Source organism: Rattus norvegicus, chromosome 1 (assembly GCF_036323735.1).
Source record: "Rattus norvegicus strain BN/NHsdMcwi chromosome 1, GRCr8, whole genome shotgun sequence".
Classification (NCBI taxonomy): Eukaryota; Metazoa; Chordata; class Mammalia; order Rodentia; family Muridae; genus Rattus; species Rattus norvegicus.
Window position 1 is genome coordinate 204138566 of NC_086019.1, and position 27466 is coordinate 204166031.

The window sequence follows — 27466 nt, forward strand, 5'->3', positions numbered from 1 at the left end:
CTTGATCGGCTCTGTTGCAGCTCGCCTGTGCCTGGACAACGTGCTGGTGGCTGAAGATGGGACTGTGTTCTTTGGACCACCCCCTGACGATGGTATACACGGGTCACTCTCGGGGGCGGAGAACCAGAGCGACCTGGCCAAGGTGGGAAGAGTAACCAAACTGTGGTTGTCTTTCTAGGTGCCTACAACTCGCTCTTCTTGGCTCCTGAGGTGTCAGAAGAGAAGCTGGTGACAGAGAAGGTAACCGCATCACCTCTCGCGTCGTCTGCACCCTCTTCCCAGTGGATCGCGAGGCCAGATAGCCTAAACGTGGCACCCATCTCACTTGTGGGGCTACTGTAGCAGCGTTCAATAACGTCCTCTGAGTTATGGGCGTGCCCTGGGATCCTGGGCGGGACAAGCTCCGATCCGAGAACGTAGACTCGCCGCCAGTAATAGGCTTTTTAAAACTTTAAATTAAATGAACTAAATTACACTGAGAACCTAACCTAATGCAAACGCCACCCTGAGAACTAGGTTAGCTGATCCTCCAGGCTTTGGTTCCTCTAGGACTCTACAGAACAGAGACCAGTTCTTGGGAAGGAATGGGCGGGGCAATGTAGAAGCCGGGGGGGTGTGGGGGGGGAATGAGAGCAGGAGGAAGGAGTGAAGGAGCGGGGTGATACCAGACAGGGCAGAGAAAGCCAAGTTTTTTTTCTCTAGAGAAGTGGCCCCTGGGAAACTCCGCACAGGCAAGGGGAGCCTCCCTGAGGCCAGGCTTGCTAGTCAGAGGGCCAGGGGTGCTGGCTTTGGGTGCTGATGTTGAGAAGCCACCCACGACAGGCGAGGGGAGCTAGAACTACTGCCATCTGGACAAGAAAAATAAATGAGACCAAAATTTGAGCATGCCTGAGAAACTTGCCCTAGAAAATCAAACACTCATGTCATTAGAATTCTGGGAGGAAAGAAAACGGTGGGTGAGGCAGAAGAGTAATCGATAAATGGGTAATGAATGAAAAATACCCACTTATGGCAAAAGACATAAGTCTACACGTTCAAGAAAAGAAACGGAAAAGAAAAAAAAACTGATACACCTAAAGAAACCAGCACCACTTGGTAGTAAAACCTCTGAAAGCTGAAGGCTGAAAGAGAAACAGTTTATCTATGTTCAGGATACAGTTCAAATGGCAACTGACTTCCTTCCTGATGACCTGAGAAGTGGAGACCTTTCACCTAGAGTCCTTTGTTCAGCAAAACCCCTATGTGTCAAGATGCTCTCAGAAGGAAAAACAAAAAGAACTAAAAATGTATCACAGACAAGAATAGCGTGCTACTTTCTAAACAGCCAAAAGACTGGGCTGGCAAGATGATTCAGTGGCTGAAACGCCTGCCTGCTGAGTAAAGCCCAGCTTTTTGGCTTCAAGTCCTAGAATGCAGGGGGTCTGTAGAGAAAACTGGCACTACAGAGTTGTCCTCTGGTATACACACACACACACACACACACACACACACACACACACACACACACACACACACACACCATCCACACACAATAATAATATGGTTTTGGGGCTATGTTAAGTATAAAGACTGGGCAGAGAGATGGCTCAGTGGCCCAGAGCAAGTTTCAGCGTTTATTCCCAGCAGCCAGAGCAGGTGACTTCCCCTGTAACCCCAGCTCCCGGTTATCAGATAACAGCTTCATTTGTTTATAGATGTGTGTACTTAAAACAGTCGCAAGTGGGAGAAGAGAACAGGATGCAGAGGGCAGTACGCAGGCTTGTAAGATGTTTACACTGGTGCGCTGTGCAGACGAGCCACTAGGAAGACAACCTGGTAGACAGAGAGTTGCCCTAGAAACAGGACAGGTGAGGCAGAAGGGAACTGTGAGCAAGAAAAGCAGGAAGCTAGAAAGCTGGCACCAGGACGGCAGGCAGCAGACACCTCAGCAGCTTCTCCATGCACTCGGGGGTTTGGCTGAGATGCACACAAAGCCCACAGCTCCGCCAACAGGAAATAAATTGCTGTGATGGTCCACAGCTATCAAGAGACTTGAGCTTACAATTTGAAGACTCCTAGCGCAGTGGCTCTCAACCTTCCTAATGCTGAGACCCTTTAATACAGTGCCGCATGTTGTGATCACCTCCAACCATAAAATTGTTTTCATTTCTACTTCATAACTCTGATTTTTACTACTGTTGTGAACCATAATGTAAATTTTAGAGATAGGGGTTTGCCAAAGGAGTTGCAACCCACAGGTTGAGAACCACTGTTGTACTAGAAAATCATACTGATATATAAAGAAAGAATAACCTTTTTCCTACATGATCTTATCCAGAAAACAAATGAGGAAAATCACTTCCCAGTTTGGTTTTATAAAGCTCATTTCCCCCGATACTCAAATTAAAGAGAGTACAAATTTTTTCTATCATAAATATGAAAACGGAACTCTTGGGGTATGCACAGAATTCAGTAGTATGTAAAAACACGCCTACACTGTGAAAAAGTAGGATTTCCTCCAGGGATAGTGAAACCAGTCTTTTTCAATAGTCGAATCCAGTTTAATGTAATGTATTAATGGGGAAAAAAAGGGAGAAAAATCCCATTGTTATATTAATTAATGCAGAAAATAAAATTCAACAATCGGTTATAATTTTAACAATAAAAAGAAACTCAGGAAAAATAGAAATAGAGGAAAGGTCTTCAGCCCTTGCTGTTGAAGCTGACAGCCTCAGTTCTTTCTTTTCTTTATTTAATGAGTGCACTGTAGCTGTCTTCACACACACCAGAAGAGGGCATCGGATCCCATGACCGATGGTTGTGAGCCACCATGTGGTTGCTGGGAATTGAACTTAGGACCTCTCAGTGCTCTTAACTGCTGAGCCGTCTCTCCAGCCCAACAACCTCAGTTCTGTATCCAGGGACCTACATGGAAAAAGAGAAAAGATTCCCACAAGTTGTTCTCTGACCTCCACACACGTCCAACCCACTTGAAGCAAGGCAGTGGTAATGTACACCTAAATTTAATCCCAGCACTCGGCAGAGGCAGGTGGATCTCTCTGAGTTCAAGGGATACACAGAGAAACCTTGTCTTGAAAAACAAAAACAAACAAACCAGATAAAAACTGGTGTAAGCTGGAGAGATGCCTCGGGTTAAGAGCACTGGCTGCTCGTCTATAGTACCTGGTTTCAATTCCCAGCATCCACAATGTGGCTCACAACTGTCTGTAACTCTAGACCCGGAGTATCTGACACCCTCTTCTGGCCTCCCAAGGCACTGCATTCTCATGGTGCACAGGCAAAAAAGACAAAAACCCATTCACATAAAATTTAACAAAAAACAGACAGGAGAGATGGCTCAGAGGTTGAGAGCACTGATCGCTCTTCCAGATATCTTGAGTTCAATTCCCAGCAACCACAAGTTGGCTCACCTCCATTTAGAATAAGATCTGGTGCCCTCTTCTGGGCATTCAGGCATATATTAACACAGAACAATGTAAATCTTTTAAAAATCATCTTTCTTAGAAAAAATTAACAAAAAACAACTCTGGTGCTATAGATGTGGGGTAAATGCTCTGAATGCCTGGAAAAGTGGTACTAACGTTCTGGGAAGTGGTTTGTGGATATTTGGAAGCATCCACAAGGCATATTAGAGAAGTCATAAGCAGAGTTTTCAGGCAGTGGTGGCACGAATCTCAGCACAAGGGAGGCAGAGGCAGTGGGTTCTCTGAGCCTGAGGCCAGCCTGGTCTACAGAGTGAATGTTCTGGTCAAAATGCTGACAGACTGCAACCAGAAAAGGCTGGGTACATACAGTTTCAAGTGGAAAGAGGACTTTATTGGGAATTGGATTGGAAGCCATATGTGTTCCATTCTGGCAAATAATTTATAGTGTACATGTTAGTAATTTTGATAAGATTGAGTTTAGAAGTAATGGGCTTACTAGTTTTGTGGAGGGAAGTTCAAGACACTATGTCGTTTAGATGTGGCACGATTATTTGCTGAGTGCTTGTCGCTAGAATTTACAATAGAGTGGAAAGGTTTGAGACACTTGCCTTACCTAACAGAAGCATCTGGAAAGTAGTGGCCAATGAAAGGCATTGTTGAAGAGATCACAACCATTGAGAAGAAGCCAAAAGCTAGGCAATGGTGGTGCACGCAGTTAGTCCCAGCATTAGAGTCAGGAGAATCTCTGTTAAAGGTCACCCTGGTCTACACTGGGAGTTTCCATGACAGCCAAGGCCACACAGAGGAACATGCCTAGAGGGAATCTCAGGAACTGGCAGGACTCCACCCACACAGGTTTTTGTAAGAACTCTGCTGGGGAAAAAGAAGTATTTTGGGATGATCTACTTGCAAAGATCAGCCTGAAAATGTTTCCCAGAATTCATTTTAGTGAGATCACCCTTCAGAACACTCAGACATTGCTACATCCATGGTCCGGGTGAGTTAGGCTACTGCTCCAGCCCACAGCCTCCCTGCAAAGAGCAAAGGAGTTAAAAGGGCCCTGGAGAGTGGAGGAAGAGTAAAGTGATGCTCCTTTGCTGGCAGGATGATGCTTAAAGCCTAGGAAGCAAGCCAAGGCTGCAGAAGAAACCTGGGACGTTAGTGATGTCAAACGTGTATAATGGGCTTTTATCTCGTTCATCTCAGGTGTTCATCACAGCAATGACAAAACTGACAAAAAATCAGTTAGCAAAACATACTCTACACTGTGCAGCCCAGGAGCTTGAAAAAGTGGCCTTCTTCCACCCAGAGTTTTAGGTTTATCTGACTGTTTTGAAATAGGATAACCCCAGGCTGGCCTTGAACCCTCTGAAAGTGCTGGGATTACCGGTGCTTGCCACTGCACACCATCATGCTTCCCTTTGATCACACTCATGAAGATCCACAGCAATGTCCCAGGCATGTGTGAGGAGACTGCACTGGCTACAGATGATGCATTTGGTGTGAGCTATCGGCCTGACAGAGAACACCTTAAACCCTGTGCTAGCCACCCCTCCATCAGAGACAGAGTGTCTGCTCCGTGAATGCAGAGGGCTGTCTACACAAAGGACCAGTGGGTAACCATTTGGCAGCACACTATTAATTGGGAAGGAGTCCCAGCTGGGCAGGCTCTCTACATGATTCATGAGCAACTTACTTCTCAAACTATTATGGGTTTTGCCCTCATGAGGAAGGAGACAGTAGCTTTTGCAGTGTCTAAAACCCAAACAGGGCGGGGAGGAGCCTGGTTCTGTTAAACTTGTAAATTCCCCCTCCCAGGCTATAACCCTGGGTGCCACAAATCTAGCTGAAGTGGAGTTCTAGGCACTGGGCAGGTGACTGAGCTGAGGGACTGTGACTTGGTGGTGGAAGCAGTCAGTCCTGGTGATCTCCTCCAACCTCCCTCTCTCTCTCTCTCTCTCTCTCTCTCTCTCTCTCTCTCTCTCTCTCTCTCCTGCCTCCCCACTACCCAGGCCTCTGTGTACTGTGTGGCTGCGGTTCTGTGGACGGCAGCCAAGTTCAGCGTGCCCCGAGACCACAAACTGGCCCTGCCCCGTAGACTCAAGACACTCCTTCTGGACATGGCCAGACGCCATGCCTCAGAACGGCCATCTGCAGCGGAGGCCATCAAGGTAACTGCACCATGGTCAGGCCTGCTCATAGTCTCTAGGGTTAGGGTGGAAGACTGTAGGATCTTCGATGCTGAAGCTGATGTTAACCACGGCTGTCTACAGAATTCCTCTACCTGTGTGGGCAGCAGGTTAAGGATTGCCACATCTTGTGCGTGGTTCTGATCCAGTCCTGCCGTGACTGTAATCACATCCTCCTCCCCCGCACCCTGCCTTCTCAGTTCCCCAATACCATGCAGCCTCCCCTGAGCCCTGAGACTCCCAGCTCGGCTCTTCAGTTTTATTCACAGCCCTGACAGGAAATCCAGACGCCAGGACTAGGATTATTTAGAAAAGCACCAAGGGTCTCTGTCACAAATGTTCGCCGCAGTATCAGGAGCAGTGGGGCAGGCTGGGCTGAGCCAACGCCTGCCGGCTGCACTACCCTGGAGGGACGTCTCCTTCATTTCAGGTGTGCAGCAGTTACCTCCTTCAGAGAGGCATGGACAGCAGCAAGATTCTAGCCCACCTGCGGGCATCCACCTGCAAGGCAAGATGACACTTCCCAAAATTCTCGGGGACTCCTTCATGCTCCCATTCGTACCCACAGGGCCCCACTTGTCCCCTGCTGCATTGCAGACCCAGAGGGACTCTAGAGAAGAGGCAGTGAGCAGACATTCCCACCAGCTCCTGCTTAGTTGTGCTGCCAACCACTCACAATGCAAGCACTCGAATCTTGAAAGACAATCTTGAAAGGCTGCCCTCTCTATCCCCACCCACACACACACACAAAACCTTAACATAGGCCTGTCAACTCCTAACGGGCTGGGAGACCTAGAAGATGAAGATCCCACCCTGTGTAGTGGGCAAGAGCACTGGGTTCTCTGGGACGCTTCAGGGATTCGTTCTCCACTACCTTCAAATTCCCTAGAAACCCACCACAGCTTCACTGAAGGGACTTCTGTGGCTCTAATCCCTCTGTGCCAGCTCCCCTGAGCCACAGGAAGCCCCTTGAACTAGGCTGGAAGCTGTGTCTGGTGGCAGTATAGCATATATCCACACTATACCTCCTCAGCCCCAGTTTGCCCCGACTGACCATTTAATGAACTTCCACCCCAGGTTCACCCAGAGGAAGAGACCATCGGCCTCCAAAATGCCTTCTCAGTGGTTGACCTGAAACCCACCATGGCACCTGCTCCTGAGAGCAGTCCAGGTGGGTCTACCCAAGCCTTCCTACTCATCAGCCCCTGTACCCCTTAACCAGGCTCACCCCTATCCTCCATCACAGTCCTGCCCTGAGTGGACACCTGCAACATGTTTTACCCATAAAGCAGGATGATCAGGTCAAAGTGTGTGGCCTTGACCCGAGGCTTAGCGTCTCTCACTGAGGACTCTGCCACCTGCAGCTGCTCTCTGTCCTTCAACAATGTATGTCCTCTTCCGTAAGCCAGTCCTCCTACTGTCTGGCTTCCCTCTCAAGGGAGAAGAGACAAACCCATCCCAGCTTAACAGCATCTGGGCCTTCCAGCTATGGCTGTCTCCAAACAGTTCTCAGGCACTGTCATATACAGACACCTATACACACACACACCTTTGGGCTCCTGGGCTAAGCTTGATATAGAACAACCTCTGGGCATCTGTGGTGCCCACCTGTGGGACCTTAGTGAGGATTGACTCAGAAGTATTCGCTGATCTCCCCACGGCTCCCTCTCCTGTTCCCCTGTTCCTCCCTGCCTCCACCTGCTGTCCCTAGGCTTCCTGCAGGTCAGCAATGATACCAAATTGGTCGCTGTCCCTGAGCCTGTGTCTGGTCTACCCCCCTGCTGTATAGAAGCCTGTGAGCTGCCAGCAGCCTTCACCTCTGAGGCCACTCACTTTAAGCCCATAGTCCTGGCTCAGGACATGGGTGTTACCAGGTGAGTGTCCCCACTCCCTGCTAGCAGAGGCCCCAGACACAGATGGCCCTTCCTGAGTTCTCATCTCTCTCCACAGAGACCAGCTTGCCTTGTCCTCGGGGTCAAATGAGAAGCCCAAAGAAGGAAGTGGTCAGCTGGACAGGGAGGGAACAAGAAAGCAGGCAACTCTGGAGCTTCTTGAGGACACTGACCTAAAGATGTCCGACCAGCTGCCACATGGTCCAGAGCTGCAGGGAGCAACTCCAGACCCTGCTGGTGACTCAGTGCCCCACAGCTCAGCCACAGAATGCTCCTGCCCACATGGCCCTGCTCTGGTAACTCAGCAAAAAGGAGCATCGGGGACACCCAGCTCTCCCGCCTCTTCCCTGCCCTCTGAACACAGGCCAGATGGCCAGGGACCACTGGGCACCACTGTGCCCCCAGGGCCCGCCTCAGCCAGCCAAGGCTCTCGACACCCATGCAAGCCACCCAGGGGTAAGGCTGCAGCGAGTCCAAGCAGCCCTAGGGGCCCGGATGGTCATCCTGAGAAGGCTCGGCCAGCAGACCGCAAGCTCTGTCCATCCGGTGTAGATACCTCATCCCCCCCTAAGATGACAGCATGCCCCTCACTGCAGGAAGCCATGCGCCTCATCCAGGAGGAATTTGCCTTCGATGGCTACATGGACAACGGGCTAGAGGCACTGATCATGGGTATGAAAGCCATAGGGGCCACGCTGGAAGCCCAAGATAAGGGAGAGGTTGAGGGAGGCAGACCCGGTCCAGAGAATGTCCGTATGAAGGGGACTCAGGAGGCCACACATCTGTCCTGCTGAGGTCAGGCAGGACAAACAAGGGCAGTTTCCAGCTTGGAACCTGTACCTCTTCAACCCCCAAAGCCCTGAGACGAGTTAGCAGTGATCGAGGGCAAAGGAACCAGAAAGCCTCCCGTGTGTAACCTATGTTGACCTATGTATCCTTTGTAAACCAGGAGAGTACATTTACGCCTTGAAAGACCTCACCTTTGCCACCTTCTGTGGCGCCATATCTGAGAAGTTCTGTGACCTATACTGGGATGAGCAGCTGCTGAAGAACCTCTTCAAGGTGGTCAACGGGCCAGCCTCACCGTCTGAGAGGTAAGTGTGTGCACAACCTTCCCCTTCTAGCGTTCTGGGCAGGCCAAGCCACCAAACCCTGTAGGCTCAGTCATTCCCGCTCCTTCTGGCAACCCCAGAACAGCCCAGGACAACTCCATGGTTGTGATTGTTGCTGGTGTTTATGGTTAGGGACAAGAGCAAGAAGGGGAGGGGCCACTGAGGCTGTCAGTTCAACCTGGAGGAGTGTTGTTGTTGTTGTTGCTGTTGTTGTTGTTGCTGCTGCTGCTGCTGCTGTTGTTGCTGTTGCTGCTATTGTTTTCCTGAGACAGGGTTTCCTGGCTGACCTGGAACTCACAGAGTCCCACCTGCCTCTGCTTCTTGAGTGCTGGGATTAAAGGCGTATGTCACCACTGCCTGACCCAGTTCTACTTCTCAGTAAAAATTGTACCAGGCAGCCAGGCGTGGTGGCATACATTTTAAAATTCTAGAACTTGGAAGATAGAGGCAGGAGCATAGCCATCCTTTGAGGACAGATGGTTTACATACTGATTTCAGGTCAGCCAGGGCCACATAGTACAACCCTTTTAAAAAAAAAAATCAAGGGCTGGAGAGTTGGCTCAGCAGTTAAGAGCACTGACTGCTCTTCCAGAGATCCTGAGTTCAACTCCCAGCACCCACACGGTGGCTCACAACCATCTGTAATGGGATCTGATGCCCTCTTCTGGTGTCTGAAGAGAGCAACAGTGTACTCACATACATAAAATAGATAAACAAATCATTTTTAAAAATGAACAAATAAATAACTACAGACAAGTACACTTCCCCTGTCCTGCACCCAACCCAACAGCATTTCTACAACCCTGAGAAGGAGCTCTTGACTACACTCGACCTCTCTCAAGTGGCACTGTGGAGTCACTACCCAGGGCGTTTCTGACACCAGGGCGATGACAGGGTCCTGTCCTACCTAATGTACTCAGATGACACTCCATGCTGGGACTTCTCTGAACAAGCTCCAGGTCTCATCCGAGGGCTGGGTGAGCTGACTGGTGTTCTCATTACCAGCACTTCCGAGGAGCCTGGATCCCAGCCAGAACGCTCACCCAGCAGATGCTCACTGTCCAGCAAAAGGCCTTCCCTGCATGGACTCGGTAAGAGACCTGGCCTGCATCGTGAGGCCAGGCAAGAACTATTCTAGGTGAGGTCCCCTGGACAACTGCAGGAGGTATTCTGTTGTCAAGGACAGCCCTGTGTTGGAAGACATCCAAGAAGCCTAGACCTTAGGGCATGGGCTATCAGGGGACAGTTTCCTGTCCCTTCAACAGCCAGCATGATGGCTCTTCACAACTGTGAAAGTAAAAGCCACTTAGATACCAGAGCTGGCCTTCTAGATTGTTAGCCAGAATAACAAATCAACTTAGAACTCAAGGAGCTGGGCCTAGTGATGCACAGTACTGAGTACTGTACTCAGTACCTTGGAGGCAGAGACAATATGATCTCTGAGAGTTCGAGACCAGCCTCCTCTACATAGCAAGCTCCAAACCACAAGGACTACATAGGGAGACCCTGTCTCCAAAAACAAGCAAACACCACAATAAGCAGTTTGAGGACGAGAGACCAGGCAGCCATGTGGTGGTCTCTAGGGACAAGTCCATGGCTGTGATCACAAGGGTCTGTCTAGTAACTGTGGTTAAGACCATGGTGGTGGCTTCATCCCTATTTAAGTAAATCAAGGAGCAGGTGATCATGTCTTGGGCACAAAGTCTACCTGCTCCTGATGGCCAAGGAGCCAGAAGGCTACTGGCACAGAGAGAAGCTTCTAGAGTTGACAGAGTTCCCAGTAGCCTATGGGTTTGTATGTGGAATGTAAGTATACGACTGAGCTAGGTTTGATTTTCAAATGCTCCAGGAGAGCAAGGGGGATCAAAGGGAACAGATCTTGGTTGAAATCAGTTCTAGTAGAGGAGAGTCCAAGTCTCAGAGAAGTTTGGAGCAGGAAGAATACTCAGGGGAGCTGGTCCTGGCTAAGCCTGTCTCTTCGCAGGCACCTGAGTGTTCCCTGAAGCCCCGTCAGTTCCACCTAGCACAACAGCCATAGCTACCTAGGATCCTGGATAAGGGTGTTTGGGTTTCCTCCACGGCGGGAAATGGAGGTGCTACTCACTGACCATTGTCTTTCTCTCAAGGCAAGGAGAAGCCAGCCACGACCTGGGGCAGCGGGGGACCCTGCTCGCCCACAGCACTATCAGATATAGACTCTGACACGATCTCTCAGGGAAACTTTGAGGTTGGATTTCGGTCTCAGAGGTCAATAAAAGTCACACGAGAGCAGCAACCAGAGGCCGAAGTGGATGGGCAGCCCGGTCCAAGCCAGGAGTCGACCGGCAATGCCTCAGACACAGTGGCCCGGCTAGCTAGATCTGAGGATGGTGGTCCAGCTGTGTCCCCAGGTGCAGCTGATTTCCAGAACTGCAGCCCTGGCTGGTCCAGTGCCTTTTATGAAGCTGACTGCTTTGGAGCCGATGTCTACAACTATGTGAAGGATCTGGAGAGGCAGAAGGCCAATGGGCACACAGAACTGGAAGCCCAGAGTCCAGTGAGTGCAGGGAAATCTACCCACTGTGGGCTGGGAGGGCATTTGTAGCCTTAGGAACACCATAGGCAATGATGCTTTTGCTTAGGCAACGCTTTCAGGCTACTTGGGCCCAATGGCAGGACTCTGAGAAGAGCCTTTCAGGTGGTGTTCATTCTCAGTATTCTTCCACTCTGGTGGGCCCAACTCCCTTTAGCCTACATTAGAGGTTCTACAATGTAGGTACATGCTCCCACAGCAGGGAAGCAGCGAATGACTTTTATTTCCTGTTAGCAGAGCCCGTGGGTCTCAGATGCCAATAGCCAGGATCACTTGGTCTTTGTGAACATAAGCGTTGGATTAAATATACTGCGCATGGCTGCGGGTGCAGCAATCTCTTCCCTTTGGGGTCTTAAGCCTGGGCGAGAGAAAACACTACATGTATCATGCCTTCAGCAAGTTTAGGCTGGACTTGGGGTCAGTGGGGTCAGCAAGGGTTTCTCTGGCAGGTAGCACTAGGAAAATCCAAGGCTCTTTCCTGGCCAATAGGAAGAAAGGAGTCCTGACTTCAACGGCCAAAGCTAGCCAAGGTAGCATGCAAAAGAGCAACAGTTCTGGAGGTGCAGCATGTGCAGGCCCATTGTTGGGGAGGTCAGCAGCCTTAGCGTGACTATGTATGGTATATGTGAACTGCAGGCATCTCCACACTTCAGACAGGAAGCCCCTGTCACTGTAACATTCTGGCTTAGTTCTAGTCCTTGCATCTCCTGCTCGTCAAATAGGCCTGGCTTTTGGCATTTAGGGGAGTGCTGTGGCTCAGTTTATCTTCTTTTTGTCTACAGTTTCTGGTGACTCTGCTTCCTTCTGGTTGTTCACACACACACACACACACACACACACACACACACACACACACTATGCACTATGCACACACACATACATATATATATCCAACTAAACCCAGTAGCCTTCCTGCTTAATTAGTTCTCAAATCATTTTTTACTCCTTCTAAGGAACCAATGTGTCTAAATTTTATAACAAACTTGGGTTCAAACCTCACCATAGGCAAAAGATGAGCTTACACTGCCCTTTTTTCTTTTCTTTCTTTTCTTTTCTTTTCCTTTTTTTTTTTTTGAAAGATTTATTTATTTTATGTATATGAGTACACTATTGCTCTCTTCAGACACACCAGAAGAGGGCATCAGACCCCATTACAGATGGTTGTGAGCCACCATGTGGTTGCTGGGAATTGAACTCAGGATCTCTGGAAGAGCAGTCAGTGCTCTTAACCACTGAGCCATCTCTCCAACCCCGACCACACTTTCTTCTTAACTCCGATCTTGTGACAGAGTCAGCCTGTGCATTTACCAGAGTATGAGTGTCACGGGGAGGTCAACACTTACGTCTTCTTCTCCATCATCCTACATGTTGCATGAATTTAGGTCACCTATACTTCTCTAAAATCATCTAAAACAGTACTCTATTTAAAACTAAACACAATCTGACTGCTGTTGACTATCGAGTAAAGTAGTCGTGACAAATGTCAGACTAACTTCAATCTGACACCAACTTTAATGGGTTCATAAGAGCCTCCTCTGGTTCGCTAATGCCTTGGTGCTCACAAACCAACCCCAGCAGGTTACCGGGATCACGACAGTGTATGAGTGGACAGCTGTGGAGACCCTCAGACCTCAGGGCCCATTCAAACCAACAGACAGCAGAACACAGCTTAGAACATAGCTCCCCTGTCTGCTCAGACTCTCCATAGCCCCTCATTGACCAGATATCCTAGATATGCACTGCCCTCAGGAGAGCCTCCAGCCACTGATTACTGATCACTCAAGTGGTGGCCCACGTGACCAAGGACTTGACACTTTCCTTTTAGTTACCTTACTAATCTAGACATCCTCAGATACCAAGTGGTTCCATGTAGGGAGCCCAGGTCCAAGGCAAGTAGTCCATACTGCATCCCAAGCCTGGCTCTGATCCCTGTCAGCAAGGAGAAACTAGCCAGCTGTCCATCCAGTGGAAACCAGACTTGAAGCCAAATGTGTGATGTCAGAGCCCACACTCTCCTCCAGGACCTGACATGGGAAAGCAGTGTCCCAGCAGTTTGGGGCAGCATCTAACCGGCTTCTTTATGGAGTACTAGGCATGAGCAGAGAGACCTTGTATAGTTCAAATCGGTTTTCTCCAGTTTCTTTCTGGTGGATTCGCACCATCCACCAAGGGAGGGTGAGCCCTGGCTGAATGGATTCACACCCTGGTCTGCGGTGAGCCGGCACAGGTCACCCAAAGTGAGACCTGGCTTCACAGTGAGACGGCATCTGCCTAGCCAACCTCCGCAATGCAGCTAGTGGGTTTCCAAAGGAGACTTGGGGGTTCACCTGCACAGTAAAGAAACTCACATGGCGAGGCTTCTTCAAGCATAACTTGAAAAGAAAGACACAGCATCCCACCCCTGTCTGCTTCTTGACTGTGGAAGCAATGTGACCAGCTACATCCTACCCTTGCCACCAAACGTTCCCTGTCCTGATAGACATGTTCCCAGAACAGTAAACAAAATTAACTGTAAAAGAGAAAGAAAGCAGCCAGTGTCCCAGCCAAGCATGTGGTGCACACCTGTAACTGTGGAACAGGAAAGTTAAGACAGGAGGAGCATGAGCTCAAGGCGGTAGTGGACTACAGAGTGAATTGTACACCAGCCTAAGAGACAAAACAAGTCCCTATCTTGAAGAAGAGAGACAAGAGAAAGAAAATAAAGGAAGGAAGGAAGGAAGGAAGGAAGGACGGAAGGAAGGAAGGAAGGAAGGAAGAAAGGAAGTGGCTAACAAACAGAAGGGAACCATTTTGGGAAGGTACCTGGCCCTGGAGTAGGGTCTCCTACCTCCCCACACTGCAGTCAGGTACATGGAGATTAGAGATACTGCAGCCTGTGTGTTCAAACAGGAAGCAAACATCAGAGCTGCAGCTCATTCTCCTGAGGTACAGGGACACAGCAACCATGTATCCAAGCCCCCTGTCCACACGGTCATCTGTGTGTCCCCCTGAAAAGGTGAGGGCCCTGGAGAGGGGGCTCCCTTTGGCCAGAGAAGAAAGGCAGCCTACCCTGAGCCCAGTGCTAGACAGGGAGACTGGAGACAGTTAGAGGAGCCTTTGGGCTACACATATGGGGCCTGGCTTTGCTTACTGAATAAGCCTTTGTCTTTGTAGACCCTGACTACCACTGATCGCCAAAACAGAGAAGCCACAAAAAGGTTTGCCCCTGGCCCTTCTGAGATGGAGTCTAGAGAACTCTCTAGAATCAGCCAGGTGGGGCCAACCTAGTGGGTAAGGGGAAGGATCCCTCAGGAGACAGACACATCCTTACACTGGGCCAAGTCTTAGGGCAGAGTTTCTCAGCCTTCCTAATGCTGCGACCCTTTAATACAGCTCCTCACTTTGTGGTGACTCTCCCGACCATAAAATTATTTCATTGCTACTTTATAACTGTAATTTCACTACTGTTATAGAGAATGTAAATGATATCTGATATGCGGGACATCTGATATGCGGGGTATCTGATATGCAGCCCCTGTGAAAGGGTCGCTCGACCCCCAATGGCGTCATGACCCACAAATTGAGAACTGCTCCCTAAGATGGGGCATACGGCACTTCACTGTGCCTCCCCTTTCAGCAGTCAACCCACAGGCACTGGTGGAGCCTGGCATCCTTGAGGGATTGCGTGCTGGTTTCGAGGTGAACCTCTGAAGCCCTGAGGTGTCCCCTCATTCATCTCCTTTGCCCTTCTTATGCCAACCAAATGGCTCTGGCCCTAACACACACCTGCTCCTCCTGTGGCCACTCAGGCCACTCAGGCCGCTCAGGCTGCTCGCTTGGCAAATGTGCCTGGCACAGGTGCTCACGCTTCACCTGCTTCCTCTTAGGAGCTGGAGCAGCAGCTCATGATAGAGAAGAGAAACTACAGGAAGACCCTAAAGTTTTACCAGAAACTCTTACAGAAGGAAAAACGGAGCAAAGGTAACACCGTACAGCTAGCTACCTGCCACCAACGAGGTGCTCTGTGCCTCCCGAGAGCCATGTGCTGACTCTGGTCTGCCCACAGGCTCTGAGGTAAGGACCATGTTATCTAAACTGCGAGGACAGCTAGATGAAATGAAGTCCAAGGTGCAGTTCCTGGGCCTGGTCAAGAAATACCTTCAGGCAAGTAGCCCTCTATCCCTGCCCTTCTTCCAGAATGAGCACCAGGCCTCAGATGGGGTTCCTTCAGTCATTCTATGGATCAAGACCCATGAGGTCATGCACACGGGCCCTGGGTAAGGGTTCAAAATGCTGAGAAACCCTGGGTCAGTAGGAAAGTGACCCATAGACACACACTAAGTGGTCAGCCATAATTCACTTCCTTTCCCCACAGGTCTTGTACGCAGAGCGCTGGGGGCTGGAGCCCTGTGCTCTGCCCGTGATTGTGAACATCGCAGCATCCCCCTGTGATACATTGGACTTCAGCCCTCTGGATGAGTCTTCTTCCCTCATCTTCTACAATGTCAACAAGCACCCGTGCAGCGGCCGGCAGAAGAAGGCTCGCATCCTACAGGCTGGCACACCACTGGGACTCATGGCTTACCTCTACTCCAGGTGTGTCAGGTGCCCCAAAAGGACTCTCTGACCCTGACGTACAAGAGCTTGAGAACAAGGAGGCAAAAAGCAAGGAAAGCTCTGTCTGACATGGGTTGTGCAATTACTTAGAAACTTGTTAGAATTCAGTCTAGCGTGTGTTAGCTTCTACCTACTGCATGGCCAAGCTGCCAGCCAGAGCAGTTTGTCACATTCCCCAGAAGACTCCCTCTAGCCATGGTACTGGGTCACAGGGTGTGGCCAGGCAGTACTGTGGGAGAGCCTGGGCCAGGCCATTAGGTTGCTATACCATCTGTAGGAGTCTCCAGGTTACCATCTGAATCCAAGTCACTAGTCGAAGTATGTCACAAAGGGCCCAGAGCACCATCTGTAGTATTTCTATGGCCTCTGTCTCTCTGCGTGTGAGAACTGAGTGCTGCACTGCTTGCCCCTTTGTCAGGAAATCCACTCACCTGTACTCACGGGGCTATTCATAGGACGTGGATGGAATCTCATCCCTCCCTCCCCTTCTTCCTCCAGCACCATCCACCCTGCCTCCCTCTGCCGCATAGAGCGCCAGCCTTGTCTTGTTTCTAGATAATTCAAGCTCCCTGCAGTTTCCTCACTTTAATGGAAAGTCCTATGCCTAGATCTGGAGCCAGAAAGCCAATGTCACAGCCATAGTTCTGACACAACTTTTGAAGTCCTCTTCGAGCAAGAGGCTAACAACTTCTTGGATTCAGATCTGATTGGCAGGTAGCACTGGAGAACAATAAGGCAACAAGCTTCCCACTATAGAAGCCCAAGCTCCTGGAATGAACTTGATGTGCGCATGTGTACTGGATGTGCATATGTGTGGTGTTTTGAGCTATTGTGTGGTATGATATGTACTGCATAAGTAATTTACATGGAGGTATGTGTTATGGAGTATTATTGTAGACTATTACATGGTGTACATAATTGTGTGTGTGTGTGCGTGTGTTAGTGGTGAGTATAATGTACATTATATGCATGTCGTGCTTATGTATATATATATGAGGTATGTCATCAGCATTGTGGTGCATACAATGTGTGAGTATATATGGGGGTACTGTGTGATACGGTATATCTCACACCTGTGCTGGTGATGTATGGCACTACACCTGGGAGACTTGAATAAACATTTACTCATCCCAGATAGGGAACCAGTGATAGGCCAGCGTAACAGTGTCATCCAAGTCCATCTTGGTAAACCATCGAGTTTATCGGGGTTACACATAGGAATATGGGCGAGGGGTTAGAAAAGCATGGGTGGCTCATCAGCAGCTGTATCACTGAAAGCCCACCCTAGCAGCTCACCACAAACCTCTCAGGCAAACCCATAGGTCAGGTTCCTCTCCTCGTGCATCGCAGTTGGGCAGAGAGAGTCTCTTCCATACAGATGGTTTTTAGCCCCTTCCAGGCAGCTCAGCAGGTCTAAGCTCCTCAGCAGCCCCCACTACTTATATCTATACTTACGACTTGGGGGAGGAGAAGCTTTCGTGCATCTGGTAAATTTCAGATAAACTTCCTGAGACTTCTGAGTTGTTTATTTGCTCATAATAAGCCTCTCTGTAGAGCATCCTCAGCTTAAAGAGCCTCCCTTTAGAACCGGCGAAGGTGCTGTCTGGTGGATGTGAGCACGCGTGGGAGAATACAGGAGTGGCAGCTCTGTGTAGTTTGGTGTATTATGATTATGGTCTGTGATACATGCTTAAGCAGACAGCAGAGGAGGGCAGGGCCTTCTTGTTGAAGTAAGCACTTACAAGGGGTTTTCTCAGCACTGAGTACTCTGTGGGCACGGCCTCTACAATATAGGCTGGGTAGAAGGCTGCTTAGTCCCTGGATCTAGATACGGCTATCAGTGTCTTCATGTTTAAGTGTCGTCTCACTGAGGTAGGTCAGTGACCAAGCTTCTTTGATCTATGCTATGATGTTTTCTACTCTGGAACTCATCTGTAGAAGAGGTCTCTTGCTAGGACCCCTCATCTTCTGGTTACTGGTCATCATATTCCCCAGGTTGTCAAAGAGTCACATTCAGGTCTCCTGTTGATGTCCCTTACATGAGGCTTTCTGGAAAGTGCCTATTCTGGGTAGGGATGTTCAACGAGATGTGACAAACTGACATGCACATACTCGCGCACGCGCACACACACACACACACTGAGAACACACACATGCACACACACATACTGAGAAGCTGCAAACACACGAACACATATACGTACATGCTGAGAAGCTACACAAGTGTGTGCACACACTCACATGCACACACACTGAGAAGCTGCACACATAGACATAGTCAGTCACCTATGCACTTAGAATCACAGGCACACTCATTCACTGCTGGGCAAGGCTGCAGGGAGGGTCCCAGCTGGCCTAGGCCCAAGGCCCAATACCATATTCTACCCTCAGTGATGCTTTCCTCGAGGGCTACGTGCAGCAGTTTCTCTACACTTTCCGGTACTTTTGCACACCGCACGACTTCCTGCACTTCCTCCTGGACCGCATCAGCAGCACCCTATCCAGGTACCACTGCATGAGATCCTGGCCAATAGGGGTGGGATTATGGAGCACCTTGTTTAGCCCATGAAGGGCTCTGACAGGATACAGATGAAGTGTCCCTGGGAAAAGTCAGGGCAAGATAGCAGGATGGAAGGATCATGGGTAAAGGAACCCAGCTGGGAAAGACAGCTGGGGTCTTTGTGCTAGGGTGGGGAAGAACACTGGAAGAGCCCTTACTGCTTGCTTCCCCAAGGCAGGAGATTGAGGAGACCCAAGCAAGACAAGAGAGAGATGAGCTCACTAGCCTGGCAAAGATAGGCGGAACGGAAAGAGGCCTGTGAACTGTATAGCTTCTTTCTACAAGGCACCCAGGCCAGCAGACTGGGGTGGGGGTGGGGGACGCCCAGAGAGAGCGGTGGCAAACATGAGTGCGGGGCTCTGTCCTCCACCGTCATCTGGCCTGTCATCACTTGGACTCCTCCTGTACTCCTCACCGCTCACAGCCCACTTGGGGCCTATGCTGAGCCTTGCCATCTGCCTCCAGGGCTCACCAGGATCCTACCTCCACCTTTACCAAGATCTACAGGCGGAGCCTCTGTGTCCTACAGGCCTGGGTGGAAGACTGCTACACCGTGGACTTCATAAGAAACGCGGGGCTGCTGGGACAGCTGGAGGACTTCATCTCTTCCAAGGTGAAAGCTGCACTAGCTAACCTGTCAGCCTTATGGGCTCTGGCAGAGAAAACCACTGCTTTGTCCCAGGAACAACAGTGTCACCTCTTGCTTCTGCCTAGATCCTACCCCTAGATGGCACTGCCGAGCACCTGCTGGGCCTCCTGGAGGTGGGCACTGAGCGGCGGGCTGACAGTGCCTCTCGAGGGGCAGACCTAGAAGATCCTAAGGAGGCAGAGGAGGACACCAGACCCTTTAATGCCCTCTGCAAGAGGTTCTCAGAGGATGGCATCACCCGGAAGGTGGGAACCTGTACTGGGGAAGGTTTCTCTAGGCAGTAATGCATTCTGGAGGACATAGTGTGTGCATGCATACAGAGGCATGCACAGCTGTCCACATAGACACATATGCAGAAACAAACCATGCATGTACACACACCCAATGCAGACAGGCACTTGTGCATATAAAGACAAATGCACAGATAGATGTGTACACACACACACACACACACACACACACACACACACACACTTGTATGCATATAAGTAACTGTTTCTTATTCATGACCCAGGCACTTCCCTACAGGGCTGGTATTTCCTGCCCTGTGGAAGGAAAGCCATGGACTAACAGGGTTCATTCTATCCAAGCCAGAGTATTATTGCAATTCCCTGAACTCACCTCCCTGATCCCCAGGGCAGAGACCTGAGTGGAAGAATCCACTGGGGTCAGTGGATGGTCTTTCCACCAATACAAGGCGACAGCACTAAGTCTGAGCAATGTGTGTGGGTGATCTGCCCAAGTGAGTAGGACAGGTATTCTGCCAACAAGCCTGGATGGAAGGCACTTAGCCTCTGACATTACTTGGGTCAGTCTAAAGAGTCCTAGGTTGGACCAGCCTATCCTCACCCTGCCATATCTAGCTAGCCTGGCCTACTCAGCCTTGAGGGGGGCACCTGTCTTATTTGCAGAGCTTCTCCTGGAGGCTGCCTCGGGGCAATGGGCTAGTGCTGCCACATCATAAGGAGCGCCAGTACACCATTGCGTCAGCCCTGCCAAAGCCCTGCTTCTTCGAAGACTTCTACGGCCCCTATGCCAAAGCCAGTGAGAAGGGTCCTTACTTCTTGACAGAGTACAGCACCAACCAGCTCTTCACGCAGCTGACCCTCCTGCAGCAGGTATGTGGGAGCTGGGACATCAGGAAGGGGACACAGAGCTCTACATTTGGGCCAGCTGCTGGTGTCATGGTGTGGGCTCAGGGATACTCTGGTGCTGGCCTCAGCAGATACTTCATAGAGGGGAAGATGGATGGTCAGCAGAAGGACCTGGTTGCTAGGTGCACGAGTTCTGTCTTTAAAGCAGGGAGACCCAGCCCAGCAGGATTCTCCTCTCCAGCTACACAGGGCACACAGAATACCATGCACTGTGCATTCACCTGCCAATACGTCCTCATGTTCTTACCCAGCCCTGGGCACTGATCAGCTACTCCCTCTGTTCCTCTCCTCAGCCCAGAGCCCAGGCAAGTCCTACCCAGGTCTTCAACATCATGTAACCCAGGGTCATGAGTCAGGTGACAGCACTGGGTGACCCTAGTTACTATCATCAGACCCTAGCAGTGTCACGACCCCTGAGGTGACCTGCACATAGCAAACTCTACCAGCCCAGACATGACACACTTGGCAGGTTGACTACAGGTTACACAGATGGCTTCAAAATACTGAAGTCCTCTTTGGGACATTGCCTTGGACATCAGCCCACTTGGGAACAGTGGACTGACCATCTGCTTCTCTGTCTCCAACAGGAATTGTTTCAAAAGTGCCACCCTGTCCACTTCCTAAATTCAAGGGCCCTGGGTGTCATGGACAAAAGTGCAGCCATTCCTAAGTGAGTGTCCACTCCTGAAGGTGGCTCTGAAATCCTTGGTTTTGAAAGTTGGTGAGAGAGTCTGAGGGGAGGGCAACTCTACCAAGAGCTCTGTGGACGCGCCTGGTTGAAGGGAGACACTTGCTTCTCATCCTGAGAGAAGATGCCTTTACTTCCTCCCAGTCTACAGAGAGGCTCCAAAACCTCAGGGCTTGGCAGGACAAATTCTCACACCCTTGGTGACCTGCACCATATTTTTTCTTCCAGAGTCAGCTCTTCTGAGTCTCTTTCAGCCAAAACCTGCAGTCTATTCCTACCCAATTATGTCCAGGACAAATACCTGCTACAGCTTTTAAGAAATGCAGATGATGTCAGCACCTGGGTGGCAGCTGAAATTGTGACCAGTCATACCTCCAAGGTAGACATCTCCATTGCTCAGAGGTGGAAATGACTTACAGGGTCCACAGTGTCCCTGTGAGATCACAGTCAATCTCTTCTCTGGGTGTAGGGAATCCCACACTTTGTCTCAGCGCTATAGTCAACCCAAAGCCAATGGAAAGAGTGAAGCCCTTACTAATGCCAACAGAAACACCCAACACTGAGTGCATGGCAGTCACAACCCATCGTGACATACTGTTTCCTCTTTCTACTGGGGCTGATCCAGATCTGTGGATCACTTGGAAAGTGGGATGTATGAAACCTCCATCAGAGCACTGTACAGGAAACTCTACACAGTCTCTTATATACACACGATCACTCATTCAGTTCTTTTTACACACATGTAATCCTTCACACATGGTCCCTCACAACATATGGTCACACACACACACACACACACACTGGGGTTGAGAGGGCAGGAAGGAGAAAGAGAAAAAGAAACCGACTGTCTCATGGACACAAGTCTCTCACAGTTCCTTGTAGTCACAGCCCCTCACACACTATTCTTTACACAGCTATCAGCTTACCTGTAACTATAGCAGGATGCCTGATGGAAGCAAGTTAAAAGTATGGCTCCAGAGTCCTCAGTCTATCATGGTAGGGATGGCAAGATGGAGCTGCTCACAATGGTGGTTAAGGAAGAAAGCTGAGACAAGAAGGAGCCAGAACACATCCTTCAAAGACATGCCTTTTCAGACTCAGTCCAACCACTATGCCCATCCTTTCCCAGTTTTGTCATACTCCATTCAGATTTTGAAACAGTGGAATGAACCATTCATTAGACTAGCGTCCTCATACTCTAATGGCCAATAGAAATGGAAACATAGAGATGTGGCTTACAAAATTGGGTGTTTCCCAGTCCAATCAGGTCAACAATAGGATTAACCATCGAATAGATAGTTTCTTACACACGTAATCCTCATACAAACTTTTTCACACTCACCACACAGCTCTCACACACAAAAAAGTCCTCACACTAACTCCCTAGTGCACAGTGGCTCACACTAACTCCCTAGTGCACGGTTGTTCACACTCATTTCCTCACTTAGCTCCTCACACACAGTCCATCACCATCCTTTACATTCAATTACTCCATCTTATTCCTTCACACCTACAGACTCCCAAACACAAACGTCTTCTCACACAGCCCCCCACATGCAAAATCCTTCACACACAGAACTATTGCTCACATGTGTTCATCTTCCTCAGTTTCTCTCATGCACACTCCCTCACCCCAAGTCCAGTCACAGTACACTCCCATCACCATAGTATCTTATCCCATCTTTCCCTGAGCCTTTCAGGGTATGATTTGTCCCCCTGAGCTTCCCTGCTTGCACTAAGGCAGTGATCTTCCTGACTAAATTGTGAGCCACTATTTCTCCCCAGCAGATCCCACACTACAGGCTCTCAGGCGTCTTGTGGGTTCCTAATACTTTGCTCAGTACCTGGTCAAGGTCAAGGTCCAGCTTTTGCAGACCCAATCCTAGTTCCCCCTTAAGTCCTATGGGCCTTGAGCTAGACCGGGTACAACCTGGACTGCTCACAGACAAGTTCTGGCAGCCTGAAAGGGACAGTCATAGTGCTCCTACGGGATGAAACATCATGACCAAAGAGCAAGTTGGAGAGGAAAGGGTTTATTCAGCATCACGTCCATAAGTGAAAGAGTTGGGATCAGAGCTCAAACAGGATAGGAACCTGGAGGCAGAAACTGATGCAGAGGCCTCGGAAGGGTGCCACTTACCAGCTTGCTCATCATGGCTTGTTCAGCCTGCTGTTTTATGGAACCCAGGACCACCAGCCCACATATGTCACCACCCACAATGGACGGGGCCCTTCCCCATCAAACATGAATTTAGAAAATGCTGTAGAGGTCTGCGCACAGCCCTATCTTGTGGAACCATTTTCTCAGCAGAGGTTTCCTCCTGTCAGATGACTCCAGTTTGTGTCAAGTTGACATAAATCTAGCCAGCACAGTGACTGTAGCTTGCCTTGGGTCAGTGCCTCCTTCCAGGTTCCCGCCCAGGAAGAGCCAATGTCCACAGCTTCTCAAGACAGTTCTCCCAATCCTGAAGGTCTGCACTTCACCCGGTGAGCAGTCTATTACCCAGGGCTCTAATGTATCCCCTTAGGATGGAGTGGGTTCCTTCCCACACAGACAAACAAAAGGGTTGGCTGAGCATCAGGACACAAAGGCTCTGTCGATGCTGCAGCTTCTTCCTCTTCAGCATGAAAAGTTGAGACCTCACACCGGGTGGGCACCCTTCACCACCACGTCCACAGCTCCCTTAAAGATAAATCAAACCCAATGATCAGGGCTCTCCCAGCATGAAACCCACACTATCTATACAAATTCACCATCCACATTTCTGCCAGGACACGGCAACTGAAGACTTGGGCTACTCAGTTTGCTATGATGCTCTCTGGGCATCATGGGTAACATTAAAATGCGTCAGGGGCTGGGTATGGTGGTGTATGCCTATTATCCTAGCATTTAGAAAGCAGAGGTAAGAGGCTGTCTATGAGTTCAAAGCCAGCCTGATCTATATAGCAATTTCTATTACAGCCAGGATTACCTAGAGAGACCCTGTCTCAAAAACAAAAAGAAAGTGTCATGTCTCCAACAAGATCCATGTAACTGTCATGTACAAGGGCCAGGAGAAAAATGATGGAACACTTCACAAACCTCAAGTGGCCCTGGGTGTGTTCTCATCCCAGGCACCCAACCCAAGGGTAAAAGCCAGAGTGATACATCCTGGTGCACAGCAGCCCTTCTGGGTCTGCAAGGTGGGACATAAGGACACACACCCTGAGCTGTGAGCATCCACCTTAGAAAGATGAGAAGAACAGACAGCATCCCAGTACAGGGCCTCTGCCACTGCTGTCCCCGCACCGTTTAGAAGGAGCAGTGTTCAGCAAGGGATCAGGAAATCTCACCGGGAAGACTGCACATCAACCAGTGAGCCCGTCACATTTTAAAACACATGCTGTATTGATGTTTTGCATTTTACTTACTGTGGGGCCAAAACCCTCCAAAGACCGAGTCTTACACCTGTAAACTGATAGCCCCAGAGCACTGTTGAGACATAGAGTTTGGCCCAGCCAGTACAGTGGAGTCAATCAAAGGCCCTGGGAAGAAATAGTCTGACCCATTCAGATGCTGCCCTGAATCCGTGGGGGCTGCCTCAAGCTATCACATATGACAGACACCCCAAGGTTCTCACAGGGAACACTTGGAGCTCTGATCTACCTGCTGCTTTCTTTTTAAACAAATAAGTCAGTCAGTCACAGGGCTTGGGGCCTTGAGGACCAGCTATTCCAATAGGTCTCCTTGTCAATTTTTTGTCTACTTTTGTTATGCTAATGCAAGGCCCAAGCTTACTGCCCCCCTCAAGCTTGTACCCGCTGAGCTCTAGTGCTGAGCTGCACCCTCCAGGTTTGTCTTTAAAGAGCACCATTTTCTCGTTTCAGCTGCAGGTGAACTTGCTGTCCAAATTCCTGCTGATTGCTAAATCTTGCTACGAACAGAGGAACTTTGCAACGGCCATGCAAATCCTGGGCGGGCTGGAACACCTGGCCGTGAGGCAGTCCCCTGTGCGTGCCATGGGACTCAGGGGGATATGGGCAGGGCAAGTGCACGGGGCCACAAGTTTCTCACCAGTGCTTCCTTCTCAGGCTTGGAGAATCCTGCCTGCGAAGATTGCTGAGGTCATGGAAGAGCTGAAGGCCGTGGAGGTTAGTAAAAGTTCTCTGCATGGCTTGCCCTGAATAACTTGCTTCACACTGCTTGGGGAACTCATAACAGACTCCTATCAGAGAACCCTAAACACACAGGGAAGACATGGTGGTGCACATATGTAATTCCAGAACTCAGGAAGCAGAGGCAATCATATCTCTGAATTCAAGGCCAGTCTGGTCTACAGAGAGAGTTCTAGGCCAGCCACAGCTACCTAGTGAGGACCTGGCTCAGAGCTGCAGAGAATAGATAACATGTTGCTGCTGGTTTATCTTGCCTGACTTGTTTGACTGGTTTACTGGTTTGACTTCCCAAGGACTGCAAGGTGTCCTTGAGAAGGGATACAGGTATAAGACAGATCCTGGACCAGGACAAGTAAGAGGCATGATGGTACAGACCTCATTGAGTTGACAGACAGGAAACACAGACCAAATGATTGTATATTTCCTGGTGAGGCATCAGGAGCCTCACAGACATTAGCCTGAGGCAGACAACCCAGAGTAGCCACAGCCCGTGCTATCCCTGAGCTCAAAGCCCAGCCTCGACTCTCAAGGATCAGGAGAGAACTGATGTATGATCACTGTACACGTATGCTCAGGACCTGCAGTAACTCATGCAGACTCCATGTGGGAAGGGAGGTCGGTCACCTGACTCTTCTGGAATCAGAAGTAAGGAACTGGCTGAGTAGTCCTATGGTTATCAGTGTGCCCTGGCGGCAGGCTTACAATGTCTGGGCTTTTGACCTGCAATCCAGGAACCTCAGGTTCATTTTGGACTGGCTGTTCAGTGAGGTATTAGGCAACTTTCATGCCCTAGAGGGACAAGTATTAACAGAGACAGGTAGGCTGCCCCCACCCCCCAGATGATTACCACCTGTCCCTCCCCTGTCGCTATTCCCATCCCTTCCCCCACCCCCTTCACTTCCCTGGCTGATCCTCCAGGTATTCCTGAAGAGCGACAGCCTGTGTCTGATGGAGGGACGGCGCTTCCGGGCCCAGCCTACCCTTCCCTCCGCCCACTTGCTGGCCATGCACATCCAGCAGCTTGAGACCGGAGGCTTCACCATGACTAATGGAGCTCACAGGTGGAGTAAACTGAGGTAAGGGGACTCTATCCTGCCTAGCAGAACCCACTAGTTGATTAGGGTGAGAAGCGGGGGCTTCATTATGACCAAAGCAGCTCACAGATAAAATCAGCAGAGATAAGAAAGCTGCTCCCAGTCCAATTGGTCCCTAAGGTGAGCACATTCAGTGGTATGTCACCTCTAGTCTTAGCTCCTTACCTACTCTTTGGCTTCCTCTGCCCAGAGCCATCCACATGGCCTCAGCCATATCTTCTCATCTCCCCCCTCCCATCTCATTGTCCACAGTAATTAGAGAACGGCCTTGTTGGGTAGGTGAGTCCTAGGGGATCTTGTAAATAATGGCCACAACCAGTCCAGTGCAAGATTTCTGCCCCCTCCGAGAGTGTGTGTGTGTGTGTGTGTGTGCGCGCGCGCGCGTGTGTGTGTGTGTGCACGCACACACACACATGAATATGGGGCCCAAGGTCAACTTCAAGTATGAGTCCTTAGGAGCCATTCGACTCATTTTTTGAGACAGGATTTCTCAGTGGGACCTGAGGCTCAATATAGATTAGGCTGGCTGGCCAGCAAGACTTCAGATTCTGACCAGCTCCATCTCCCCAGTACAAGATTACAAGTGCTTACATCGCATCAGGGATCCGTTCAGGTTCTCATGGTTGTACAGAAGCACTTTACTAGCTGAGCTATCTATCCAGCCCTGAGATCTTTTTAAATAGCCACCTGTTTTAAAAAAAAAAAAAAATTAGCCGGGTGTAGTGGCACATGCCTTTGGCGAGGTAGAGGCAGGTAGATCTCTGTAAGTTCAAGGCCACCCTAGCCTACAAATCGAGTCTAAGACATTAGGGCTTGTTACAGAGAAATCCTGTCTTGAAAAAAATCAAAAAGAAAGGAAGGAAGGAAGGAAGGGAGGGAGGAAGGAAGGAAGGAAATTTACTAAAAGCACATGCTTACTGTAATAGAAAAGAAAGCTATGTTGGCAAAAAAAAAAAAAGGAAATTAAACACGGGGAGGTAATGGTACAAAAAATGGTGAAGAACTCTCGTCTGTTCTTCACAGCTTTGTGTATGCACAGGCATGACTGTCTTTGAAAGAACAAAAGCAATGAACACACTATTCTCCAGTTCAGGTGGGCAGGCCTGTCTGCAGGTCTGTTGTCCCCCAAGCAGAGTTCCTCAGTACCCAGTAACCACCAGAGGTGTGTCTACCTGTGTGTTAACTGAGAGTTCCCAGTACAGCGAGCCAGACAACCCCCCCCCCCCCAGCAAAACTAAAGCTATCAGCAAAGGTTTGGGAGGATTTGTTTGTTTTTCCGTGTTGAAGGCCTCAACTGAAGCAACCTGACATGGGTTTTCAATGAATATTTATAAAGGGGGTCCCTTTATGCCCAGGTATAAAGCATGGTTTTACGAATGA

The 27466-nt window shown here is 49.8% G+C and overlaps 1 protein-coding gene and 1 long non-coding RNA gene across 4 annotated transcripts in view; one reads left to right on the forward strand and one right to left on the reverse strand.

The window, feature by feature from the left end:
* The window catches only part of Kndc1 (kinase non-catalytic C-lobe domain containing 1), a 48371-nt gene that overhangs the window by 18969 nt on the left and 1936 nt on the right, over nucleotides 1-27466 (forward strand). Inside the window, exons 8-29 of one of the 3 annotated variants that reach the window (XM_063281018.1) lie at nucleotides 21-92; nucleotides 179-240; nucleotides 5438-5596; nucleotides 6045-6122; nucleotides 6692-6785; nucleotides 7404-7488; nucleotides 7565-8178; nucleotides 8456-8600; nucleotides 9624-9709; nucleotides 10745-11154; nucleotides 15057-15150; nucleotides 15236-15333; nucleotides 15545-15765; nucleotides 18178-18291; nucleotides 18812-18959; nucleotides 19061-19240; nucleotides 19907-20113; nucleotides 20737-20819; nucleotides 21066-21216; nucleotides 24705-24827; nucleotides 24909-24968; nucleotides 25911-26068. In XM_063281018.1, the coding sequence (XP_063137088.1) occupies nucleotides 21-92; nucleotides 179-240; nucleotides 5438-5596; nucleotides 6045-6122; nucleotides 6692-6785; nucleotides 7404-7488; nucleotides 7565-8178; nucleotides 8456-8600; nucleotides 9624-9709; nucleotides 10745-11154; nucleotides 15057-15150; nucleotides 15236-15333; nucleotides 15545-15765; nucleotides 18178-18291; nucleotides 18812-18959; nucleotides 19061-19240; nucleotides 19907-20113; nucleotides 20737-20819; nucleotides 21066-21216; nucleotides 24705-24827; nucleotides 24909-24968; nucleotides 25911-26068 (3442 nt within the window). Of the gene's footprint in view, nucleotides 1-20; nucleotides 93-178; nucleotides 241-5437; nucleotides 5597-6044; nucleotides 6123-6691; nucleotides 6786-7325; nucleotides 7489-7564; nucleotides 8179-8455; nucleotides 8601-9623; nucleotides 9710-10744; nucleotides 11155-15056; nucleotides 15151-15235; nucleotides 15334-15544; nucleotides 15766-18177; nucleotides 18292-18811; nucleotides 18960-19060; nucleotides 19241-19906; nucleotides 20114-20736; nucleotides 20820-21065; nucleotides 21217-23234; nucleotides 23325-24704; nucleotides 24828-24908; nucleotides 24969-25910; nucleotides 26069-27466 lie in introns of those variants that run through there. The other 2 variants (XM_063281017.1, XM_063281019.1) reach the window with 2 other exon arrangements.
* Nucleotides 2610-17388, reverse strand: LOC134485199 (uncharacterized). The gene is made up of 2 exons (XR_010063195.1): nucleotides 17090-17388; nucleotides 2610-2904 (listed from the first exon to the last, which is right to left on the reverse strand). It is a non-coding gene; the product is annotated as an uncharacterized LOC134485199 (long non-coding RNA).